Source organism: Apaloderma vittatum, unplaced genomic scaffold (genome assembly GCF_000703405.1).
Source record: "Apaloderma vittatum isolate BGI_N311 unplaced genomic scaffold, ASM70340v1 scaffold7402, whole genome shotgun sequence".
NCBI classification, from domain to species: Eukaryota; Metazoa; Chordata; class Aves; order Trogoniformes; family Trogonidae; genus Apaloderma; species Apaloderma vittatum.
The window spans coordinates 734-12,611 of record NW_009705170.1 but is presented as its reverse complement, the minus strand read 5'-3'; the positions used below and the strand labels follow the sequence as shown (position 1 = coordinate 12,611).

The 11,878-nt window shown below is 43.0% G+C and overlaps 1 protein-coding gene across 1 annotated transcript; it reads left to right on the top strand.

The window, feature by feature from the left end:
- Positions 1-743: 743 nt before the first annotated feature.
- Positions 744-11,574, top strand: LOC104270819 (transmembrane channel-like protein 2). Its single transcript, XM_009865290.1, has 9 exons — positions 744-840; positions 1,289-1,336; positions 2,956-3,295; positions 3,857-4,009; positions 5,692-5,782; positions 6,818-6,899; positions 7,149-7,255; positions 8,968-9,066; positions 11,428-11,574. The coding sequence occupies exons 1-9, from the start codon at positions 744-746 to the stop codon at positions 11,572-11,574; spliced, it is 1,164 nt and encodes a 387-aa protein (XP_009863592.1).
- The last annotated feature ends 304 nt before the right edge of the window (positions 11,575-11,878 follow it).

The following is an 11,878-nucleotide window of genomic DNA, read 5'->3' as shown; positions in this document are numbered from 1 at the left end:
GAAGGAGGACCCTTGCCATGGGGATGCACAAGCTCTCCCAGGAACCTGCAGATGCTGCTGGTTTAAAGACCAGAGGTTGCTCAGACAAACCTATTCTTGGCCCATCAAAAGAGCACGCGCTGCAGCATGCAACACAATACTTGGCGGTACTAAAGGACCTTCTGGATGAGGGTCTCGCATTAATTAATTAAGCCTCAGAGCGCCTAGAAGGAAAATCTATCCTATTTTACCAGCAAGTGCAATGAGTAGGCAAAGGTCACACAGAATAGAGGAGCAAAGGAAAGAGAGAGCCCAGTGCCCTGACTCCTGACTCCTTGCCGCATCTATTAGCTCATGAGTGTCCCTGCAAAGGACGTGTATGGAGGACAAAGAGTAACCCACTGCTGTGCCCCGAGGGGCACTGACCAAGAGGTTTAATAAGGCGTAGGAGAGTGACTAACAGGGTGACACAGATTGACACAGGTCAGTAAAGAATATGGCATTAAGAAAATTGATCCTTTCAAAGCCTCCAGACACCTGTTTATGTCAGGACCAGACGTGACTTGTGTCCGCGTTTCATACGATACCACCCGAGTATCCACCCAAAGGGCTTTCCTTCATGTTTAAATAATGAAATGCAATGTAATGCCGACAGGTGCTGTCTTTTTTTTTCTTTTTTTCACAGTGAGAAAGGAGCAGAAGGGAAAGTGTTTGGGTGGGCTGAGGCAGAGCTGGGTCTTCCCTGCCTCTCCCACCCCTCCCGCATGACTTGCAAGCACCAGGGACATCGACGGCTGGATGTGCCTATGTTCTGCAACGCCAAGGAGTCAAGCATATGGGCGCTGGAAGAGCGAGGGACCCGTATATGATCGGGGTGTGCGCGCACAGCATAGCAGCTACAGTGTCTGTTCAAAAGACGGAAGGCTGTGATGGGGAAGAAAAAGAAATGTGCTTTACAGGTCATCATGGAAGATGGTTGGTATTGCTATGAGATCATTTCAGTTTGGATGCTGCCAAAATTACTTGACAAAAACACCTTGGGACTTTCCAAGTGCACCATTTTGTGTCTCTTAAAGGTCATGCAGTTTCGGTTTGCTTGAGCAGGGAGCTTTTGTCAAACTGCCAAACTGAAGCAAATAATAAGAGCAGTGCTGTAGGAAAGGAGTATAATGTATAATCAATAAGGGATGTTCTGCCAAGTTCGGCTGGCACTTAAGGGCTAGATGTGTAAAGCATCATCTGTGCAAATCCCAGCAACAAATGCAATTACTCTTTGTCTTGCAATTACTCTTTGTTCTTTGTCTTGCAGTTGGAATAGAGATTGATGGACAAGTCGAAAGTGACACAGAGAGTGAAGGTAATGTAGAGATTAAAAAATCTGGTGTTGTTTGAAATACAAGAGGTGGTATCTTTCCTTTTTCTCTTGACTTGTGACTTGCTCTACAACAGGAACTGTTTCCTCCGCTCCTTGTAAGCAAGCAGCTTTTTCCCTCGAGGTTTGACTTATAGTCGTGATATGTAAAGCCACCATTCTGCCCCAATTCTCAGAGCAGGAGGCTCTCGGAGCCCACATCCCTCGGCAGTCATCCCTAGGGAACTGGACATCAGAGTAAGGCACCATCCTGTGCGGGGCTGGGACTGCTTTGCACTGCAGTAAGGTCCTGCTTGCAGTCTCCATAACGCTGGCTTAGAACATAACACGCTGGTATCTGGATTAATCATGGGTATGAGAAGATAAAAACAAAAATGGATTGGAGGCAGGCTGGCAGCTGTGAGGAAAATCAGGAAGAGCCAGTGACAGGATTAAAGCCAGCTTTAACCCCGTATGTATAGTAAATGAAGAGAAATAGCTAAGTGGAAGGATTGCAACACTAAATAAAGAGAGCTAGTGAAGAAGCAAGACCACAGCACTGGATAGGTGATATGAATGCAGACTCTACTGCAAAAAATGGTTCACAGCCATGTCTGTACCACCTATAAAATATGAGAAAGTAATTTTCCCAAAGAGGGTAGGTGGTCCTTTGACCTAGATCACTAACTGAAATTCAGCCGAGATGAACCATTACACAGTAACTGAAACCTGACTAATAGCTCCTGAGAAATGAGTTGAAAGCTCCTTCTCATTCCCAGTGACAAGCGTGAAAACCACCACCTACTAATTTTTTACACTAGCAAGCAAAAACTATTTCCTTGCTATTAATTCCTAATTTTTCAGCAGAACAAAAATACAAATACTCAAATTCGTTTTGCTTCTATTTTCCCCACCTTTTAAGCTGCTCATTTTTTACTCTGGATACAATTCCAGCATAAATTCCGTGTTCTATTCTCAAAACCTGGGGAAAAATCAATGCCAAAATTGCAATTTGTTTGCTTGTTTGTTTTTTTGAACACTTTATTTTCAACCAACCAGAAATTTAGCAAAATAAGAAGCCAAAAGACTCTGGAAAAGTGAGTATTGATTTAAATGTACTTGGTGGTAAAAGGGATTGAGAGGTTCGGGGATTTTTGAATTATCTTTTTCCCCTTTCCATAATATCCTGCAATAAAATCATGCTCCATTTCAATCCTTCAAACTGGAAGCACTTCTGACTTGGGGAAAAAAGAGCTTTTTAGCTTGTAATGCCAGTTAGAATGAAATGTGCATCAGAGACTATCTGGGTGTTTTCTTCTTTGGGTAGAGACCTTCCTATAGACAAGAAAACGAAGAGAAACAAAACCAAGTGCTGCCTAAGCTGGACATTTTCTCTCTATAAATAGAAGACTCCCATCCCCATCTTAAATGAGAGTTGTATAACTGAAGGGTTGGATGTCATTCTTGGATGGGGCATAACACAAAGCACACTGAGCTCAAAAGGCATCTGCTCACTGACTTCCCTAGAGTTTGCATCAAGCATCCTGGCCTCCTGCCCTTTTCTGACAGATTCTTATTTTGCCAGTATGGATTTCCCAAAGTACTTCTTTTTTTATCCCTTGCAGAAGATGAAGTAAAGGACAAGAAACCTAAGAAACGGCCCCTCAGGGAAATTGGCCGAGCAAGCAGACTCGAAAGGAAAGAGCAAGAGAACAACAAAGAAGATGAAGAAGAAGAAGACAGTAAAGAGGAAGATAGTTGCAGCCAACAAAACAGAGCTTCTAAGAGAAAAAACTACCAAAGAGAAAACAGTCATGGAAAAAAGGCAGGTGAGGAAGGAAGCCGGCAGAGAGAGCGAGGCAAAAAGGCTCCTTCCAAAGGTCAAAAGGAGTCAGAAAACAAAGAAAAAACAAACAAGAAAGGAAAAGAGGGGGCAAACACACAGAAGAAAGACAGGAAAAACAGGTAATTTAGCAACCCCTGAGTGTGGTGCCTTATGTCAGGCTGTCGGCAGGGTTGACCTGCCAGAGGCATATGGGTCAGAGCTGCAAAACCAATAGACTGTGAAACCGCTCTCCCAAAAGAGATACAACAGGGGAAAGCAAGAGTGTAAAATGTCGCACAACCAAACTGTTCCCAAGGTGTTGTGTTGTTGTCATTTCTCAGCCAGGATCAGATCCATGCACACAGCAGAGTCATAGCACCTTCAGATGGGAGTAGAAAAGCACTCTTGAACAAGACAGCTTGAGCAAATCAGATCTGGGCACTTTTTTTGGTTGGCCTACAGAAACACGCTGGTTAAAATGGATCTCTCGTGTTTTCAAGTTTCTTCCTCTTCCACGTTCTTGCTTGTCCCAACCCTCTGGTTCTCCCCATATCTTCCATTTCCTTCTGAAGGTGTGAAAAATGTTTCTCCAGAGTCAGTTGTAAACACAGGTAATGCTTCTGCAGCTGAAGGGTGGTCCAAAGCACTGCATTGGGTGAGCTCTAACTCCTGTGAGCTTTCCTATTTTGTGTCTCTCCCAGTACCTCCTCTGCTTCTTCCAACTCGTCTGACGAGGAGTCACTGTCTGAGGAAGAGCTTGCGATGCTGATGGAGCAGGTGGAGCAAAAGAAAAAACTGATTTCCACCATGAGGAACAAGCCCTGGAGGATGGTGAAGAAGCTCTCAGTGCTCAGGTACCCGTCACACCAGGAACCCGCACCGCTGGGGTCTTTCCTGACTGTCAGATGAACCACAGAATGGTTTGGGATGGAAGCGACATTTAAAGGTCCTCTAGTCCAATCCCCTCCAATAAGCAGGGACATTTTCATCTAGATCAGGTTGCTCAGAGCCCCATCAAGCCTGACCTTGAATGTCTCCAGGGATGGGGCTTTTACCAACCTGTTCCAGTGTTTCATCACCTTCATTGTAAACTTTTTTTCCATTTATCTAGTCTAAATCAACCCTCTTTTAGTGTAAAATCATTACCCTTCATCCTATGAATGCACTTTGCCTTTCCTAGAAGTTGCATATGTGCTGCATATGCACTCCAGTTTCAGAAAAAGCCAACAGCAGAGCCTGGCCTGGGTTGAAATGATCAGTGTTAAAATGTGGAATTTGATTTTCAGCCTCTGTAACCAAAGAACAGACAAGGCGCAAATCTGTTCACCTGATACCCACTGCAGGTCATTCTACCCTTGTATTTAAAACCAAATGACTCACTACCGTCAGGCTGCTTGTTAAAGCAAACTCTGTGCCCTGGTTTGCTTATTCATGCCCATTGTCAGACAGAAATCAGAGCAGCAAAGTGCTGTGTTACTTCACACTTCTGAGAAAGTGCTGCTGGGGGGGCGAGGAGTGGGGAAACACTGTATTATTGGCAGAGGTTTAAGGAGCAAAGGTCAAATTGCTTAAAAATCCCCTGAAACCCTTTTCAATTTCAAAAGAGCATTGTCCAGGCACTCAGAGCCCCCCAGGGAGTGGTGATTACCCCCTCCTCTGGCAGTGTTTGCCAAGAAGATGCTCAGAGCTGCAGTGACCAGGCTGGGAAGGTTGGATGGTCACCCTGTGTCTCTGCTTCTTTCTTTTACATCCTGAAGACCAAGACCTGGTCCACCTTCCATTAAAACCAGAGCCTTGAACACTGCCAATTATTTCTAAAAATCTGGGTAAAGATCTATATAGGGGAACTGTGTTAAAGCAGCTTTTCTCTCTCACAGGCACGCTACAAGCCTGAGCTCATTACACATAAAACCTTATGACCCTAAAAGTCCAATGTTCCGCTGGAAAAAAAATAATTAAAAAAAGTACTATTTCTGACAGATTTTCCCTTTGGTGTAGGATCCTGGATAATATTCTGCCTAGGATTGCATTTGATAACATATCTCCATCCCTTCATCTTATCCCTGAGTCACAGTGATCGTCACCATCCACAAATGAACCTAAACAAGGCAGTCACATTGCTCACTCGGGGTTCTCTTTGCATGATGTATTAGCAACACCAATATACAACTTTATTCACAAACTCAGCATACTCTAACAGCACCTACCTAGGTTCTTTTCTCTGTGTTTCCCTTAGAAATCTTATTCTAAATCTAATTTCAACTTGCAGCTTGATTTTACTCCTGACCAGCATGGACTCATTTCTCTGGCGCTGTGGTCAATTGCACGTCTCTGATATTTGTCCAGATGAAAATTCTGCGTCCTCTTGGAGTCTGTTTCACAAGACAATCTCATTTTCTTCATGACCAAAGCACTGGGAGAGAGAAACACCCCCCACAGACAGCCAAAACCCCAGACTCAATGCAGGATGCTCTCCGGTGCAGGCTAAAAGATCCCTTCACTGCTTCAATAACCTGCTTGTTTATTTTTCAATTAGGGAGGCACAAGCTTTTGTAGAGAAGTTTGAAGGAGCTCTGGGAAAAGGGAAGGGTAAAAAGTTGTACGCCTATAAGATGATGATGGCAAAGGTAAGTGCTACTCAGGTGTCGGCCTGGATACCTGGTTATGCTTTCAGCACCTTTTCGGTAGGGTTTATTAACCCATATTTGGCAAAAGAGACATGAGGAAACCAGAATAAATCTTTCTGTCCACGTTAAAAATAAAAATACTAGGAAAATTCCCCCACACCTGAATCTCATTGCAGCCTTCCCTGAAGCAAGGGAGGGTTTGCAGGAGCAGGGAAAACCATGGCTTTCTGGTTGCAATCCCCAAAACCTTGCCTTGTCAAACTCTTACACTGCCTCATGGACTCCTGTAATGAATCCGTGAATTCCCCAGTAATGAGGAGATAATGGGAAGAATGATGACTGTGTTTTAAGACTGAAGTGGGTAGCCAAGTTGCATGTTGTCATGGAGATTATACTGAGAAGCAGAAAAGGGAGCCAGGTCTGAGATGGTGAAATCAATGGGAGTTTAGCTGTCAGTCTGATGAGGAAGGATTCAAGCTCAGTATTTTATCAAATTAAATTTTGTTTTGAATAGAGTTGGTTCTGCACCAATTCTTTCAATCCAGAGCTAGGTCTGAATATATATATCATAGAATCATAGAATGGGCTAAGCTGGAAGGGACCTTAGAGATCATTTTAATCCAGCCTCCCTGTCGCCAGGGACGCCACCTCTCGACTAGATCAGGCAACGCATGGGGACCGAATGGGAATCGAACTTGTGACCCTAGCGTTGTTAATGCCACGCTCAACTGACTGAGCTAACCGGCCCCCTATATATATATGTGTGTGTGTATATATACATATATATGTAACGTGATGTGAAAAACTCGTAGCACAGCTGCAGCTTTTCAGAAGCCTGAGAAGGTTGAAAGTCAGATAATCAACATGAACATTTGAGGAGGGGGGAGGAGGGCTTTTGTGTTGAAGGTAGTTTCTGAAATAGTCCAAAAGATCAGATTCAGACCAGATTCAGATCAGATTCAGATCCTGAGCCCTGCAGACACAACAGCCTTCCTCTTTGCACCTCCTGCTCATGGCGATTTTATCTTGTTTCAGAAATGGGTGAAATTTAAGAGAGACTTTGACAATTTTAAAACCCAGTGCATACCCTGGGAGATGAAGATAAAAGAAGTGGAGAGTAAGTGGAAGTTATGGCAGGGTGGTGGTGAGGTGTCCCATAAGACAGCTTTGCCCCCTTCCAAATGATGCTCCAGCTCCTTGGTGCCAAGTGAGGAGCACGCAGTTCTGGCCTTTGCTGTCTCCATCAGCTGTGGGGATATTTGGGAGGGTCTTGGGCAACTCCCTGGGGAGATCTGAGGGTCCAGGTCTTCCTGAGGGCAGTTTAATCCTCCTAAACTCCTAACCACAAAGTGTCTTCTGGTTTAAGGCCACTTCGGCTCTTCAGTCGCTTCCTACTTCATCTTTCTGCGGTGGATGTACGGAGTAAATCTGGTCCTTTTTGGGTTAATATTTGGACTGGTTATAATTCCAGAGGTAAGTGTTTCATTTTTCCTTTCAGTAATATCTTACTTAGCATGAACATGACATTGACAGTCAAACAAGTGTCTTATAACAGGTGGTGCTGTAGGAAAAGGAAATGTATAAGGATGATTATTTACAAAGAACAACTTATAAGGCTGTTATTTACACAGAAGAAAAGCCCGGATGAAATCAGACAGTCTATAATGCTATCAACTATCCTGCCCATCTCATGACTAAAACAGGAGCTCAAATACCTAATTTAAGGCTAGTTCTACATTTTTACTAAAGAATATGACCTATGAATCCTAGGTGCAAGCTCAGGTCTGTAAGAGCTGAAAGAAACAGTCTGTGCTCTGAAAGGGATTAGGAAACCCATCGTTCTTTGGGGGTGGGAGGGGCACAGCATGGCCCTGCTGGAGGGGCCCGCAAGGGAAGGAATAATTTCCCAGCTAACATTTGTTTGGGAAATATTCCTCTTCTGTCCTTCTAATTCAGATGATTCACAAGGAAGAGTTTTATTTTCAGTTTTTCCTATTTTCTTGCTATTCCTGGAGAAGGCAAAATATCTCACAGCCAAATTTATGTGATTGCTTATTGGAAAAAAAAATAATAATTAAAAAAAAATGATGTAGCCATTATAGCTCTGACTAAATTACTTGGCGCAGTCTTTAAAGGCTCTGCATCCTGCAAACAGCAGCATCTGTTCTGTTCAATGCAGATTTTCATGGAGCAAAAATGCAGCCCAGAGTCTCTCCTGAGGACCATGCTTTTGTTCTCCTTAATGTGGTTGCTCACGCTATCAAAAGTAAAAGGCTCTGTTTCCTCCCAGGGTGAAGAGACATAACCATTAGCATCAAACAATATAAATGTATTTTATTAGGAACTATACATACAGTAGAAGACTAAACAGCTTTCGTCTTTAAAGTACGTGTACTGTTACTCATTGCCTACTGAGCTGTTACGATATGGAGAGTAGCTGGGCAATAAAAGCTTAATCATAAACGATTTTGAAATTAATTAGATAGCCCTAAAAAATAAGTGATAGATTACATGCAGGGATCTTTCTAGGCTATGAACACTAATGAGATATTTTGGTACAGGCATCAGGCAGAATCTGCTCATAAATATATTATTAATTCCCACAGCCCTTGGTGTTCTTGGCCTGGACTTCAATAGCTGCTGGACTTGCTGCAAGGCCTGCTTTGCCTGGTGCCATCAGCAGAGGCTGTGCCATGAAAACTGTTCTTTGCATCATGCTCTTCTTGCCCAAACCTAAGTGCCCTTCACCTCACCTTGACATCAATTTTCAATTCAAGACTATATCTCACGAAACATACTGCAAGCTCAACCCAGCATTCTTGACTTCTCTCAGAGGAGGAGTCCTGCATAAATAGATAAAGCTAAGCCCTTTATTGCATTAGACCCACGAAGTTCAAGCAAAGAACTTCTTACTAAACTAAAGATATTTAAACTGGAGATGTTCATTGAGGGATACAGGTCCTTGGCAAAATACTTGCTGTGCAATGGACATTACCAGGGAAAGGGATGTCCTCTGGTTATTTGAGTGATATTAATTCTAAATATTTTTAACTGGTATTAAGAAATAAAATAGATATTAAAACCAACAAAAAGGAAAATAAACCATAGAGGAAAAAAAAGAAAAAACCTGCAAAAAACTGTACCGTGTGTTGTACTATACATGCATCCCTGTTAATATCCATCAGGTCCTGATGGGAATGCCATATGGGAGCATGCCAAGGAAAACTGTACCCCGGGCTGAACAAGCAACAGCTATGGATTTTTCTGTTCTTTGGGATTTTGAGGTAAGCGCAGAAGTGCTAATCATAAGAGATTGTTTGAACACCTCCTAAAACCCTCCAGCAGATAGTGGTGCTGCAGGGATGGATTTGTTCCAAGATAAAGCAGCAACATCCTTATTTCTTCAGGAGGACAAAGACATCGCCACCACAAAATCTTTGTGGATCTCCAGATATTTCTGGCCAAAACAGCACAAGTGAGCAGGCACCTGGGTACGGATTTGATCCACATCCATATACAAGGTGTTGGCTGGCATGTGTGTGCACACACACAGATATATGTTTCTCAGGTTTGCAGGGACGAAGTTGCTACTTCTGGAAGTATTTTTTTTAAATGCTTGCAGGCTCTGGCCCACTTATTACAAGCGTGGGACCCAGTCCTTCCGTAATAAACCCCATCACAATTTCCTTAGCTATATCCACCCAAACAACTACTTCAGCATAAGCCAGACTATTTAATTTATTAATGAGGCTTCAAATACTGGTGTGTCCAGGAACTTGACAGGGCCAAACTTTTGTTCACCACCCAGTTTCTGCTGAGGATCCTTTTAGATCTTACTTTCCTAGCACTTTCCCCCACTTGCCAGAATCCAAAATTCAGAGGTGAATTAGTGACAGTTTGAATAATGTTGCACTGAATGAAAAGCTCATCTGAGCAGCATGTTGTCAAAATATAAGAATTTCAACTCATTTGTCCAGAAAAAAACCCACCAAAATAATAGTAAAAAAAGAAGCCTGTTGCTCAACTGCTGATTTTGTCTGGGAGACCGTAAACTATACACAAAGCTATGGGGCAACAACATCCATCTTTACTCAGAAGATGTCAAATTAAGCCCTTCACAGAGGTTTGCCCTTTGAGAATGAATAGATGCTTATTCCAGCAAGTTCCACAAGAGAAGTGCAATGGAGAAACATATTTCAGAGCAGGCATACAATGAAGAGTCAATACTGGGATCCTGAAAAATACATTTCAAGAGAGAAAAGCTGGGGAAGTGTGTGCTTTGGCAGCAAGGAGGTGACATCATGGATTTCCAGAGGAGTAGAAAGGAATAAATCTCCCTTGGACACCTGACACCACGCCTCCAGAATGGAGTTTAAAGAACTTACTATATGATGTGAGCAGAGAAACTAATTTTTCAGTCCCCTCCATGTGATCAATAAAAAACCCAAAGGTTTGAGATTGCAACCGGAAGGGAGAAAAAAAAAAAAAGAAAAGAAAAAAAACCCACAACCAAACACTTCACTAGTGCTTTATCTTCATATTTTATGAGGCTTTTTTTCACTAAGTGTCCCCAGCATACACTACAGACAACTCATGACGAACCCTACGGAATCGTGCTAGGGGCTTGCTGTGCTTCCCCAGGCAGCTCATCAGCACTGCGGGATCTCCATCCTTGGAGAGTTTTCAGAACTCTGCTGTAGCCACAGCACTTCATTTTGAAATTGTCTCTACTTTGAGCAGGGAACTTGAACAGATGGGCTCCAGAGGTCATTTCCCATGCAAATTATCCAATGTCTCTAAACAAGATGCACCACATAGCTACAGATACAAGCTTGAAGTTGTGTCTCAAGCCCAAAGGTTTGATCAGAGGGGAGCTTGCTCAGCTGTCATGGACAGACTGATTAACTACACTTCACTTCTGAGCCGAAAGACAACAGGCAGAAAATAGAGAAGTACAATATGCGGTGACACACGTCAACTTGGATGAGAAATGACAGAAAAATAGGGAGAGATTGCTGACGCAGATGAAATCTGCACACCCATTGAATGCTCAACTGTTTGTACAACAAAAAAATAGATCGACTTGAGACAACATGGTTGAGATTGCATCTGAGCTCTGCTTCCAACAGGAAAGCGATGCTTTGATTTTAGTCTTTAGTTATATTTGCTCTGCAGGTGGTAGCTGGTAAAAGGAACTAAATCTGCAGGGTACCAGGCATCAGCTGCCTCCAGGCTGAAAGGAAAATCTTCATCTCGCAGAGGGAAAACCCTTTGCTGCAGCGTTTCTACAAGATCTGAGTGTTTGATACTGGCTTAAAGAAGCAGGTGGGCTACAGAGAGCAATGAGGCAGTTTTTCTGGGAAGGATGAAACAGTGATGAAAAAATCTCCACATTTTAGTTTTCAGCCATTAGCCTCTGACATGCTCTCCCTCTTCTCCCCTCTCTGAGAAAGATAAGAGGAGGAGGATCTTATGAGGATGGCTCTCAAAGGTGAGATGGCAGCGAAGAACCAAGAGTGAGACACTAAAAATTCTCCTAGGTTGATTTTCCTCGTTTTAAATTCTCCAGCTTTCATCTGAAACCTCTTACCTGCAGAAGAAAAGCTGCAGAGCTTCCACAAAGGTTTGTTTTTCTTTTCCTCTAGGGCTACATCAAATACTCGGCACTTTTTTATGGCTACTACAACAACCAGAGGACAATTGGCTGGTTAAAATACAGGCTACCCATGGCCTATTTCATGGTTGGGATCAGCGTCTTTGGCTACAGCCTGATGGTTGTTATACGATCGTAAGTAAATTACAGTGAATTTCGAAGGCTTCTTTCATTTAAAAAAAAAATAATGAAACCCCAAGACATTCCTGAATGCCAACATAAATCACACGGATGGTGTGAGGAAAGATGTTACCAGACTACTTTAGATGTATCCCCAAGGCAAACGTGGGATTTTCAAGTGCGAGGCCCCAATCTCTGTACCCTTTGTGACCCATCCTTGACTACCAGCAAGGTCCCTACAACATCCCCAGGGTAACAAGGATGCAACTGAGGCAGTTCTTGCTGCCCAGACTGTCTCTGCAAAGCCAAAAATATAAAAAACT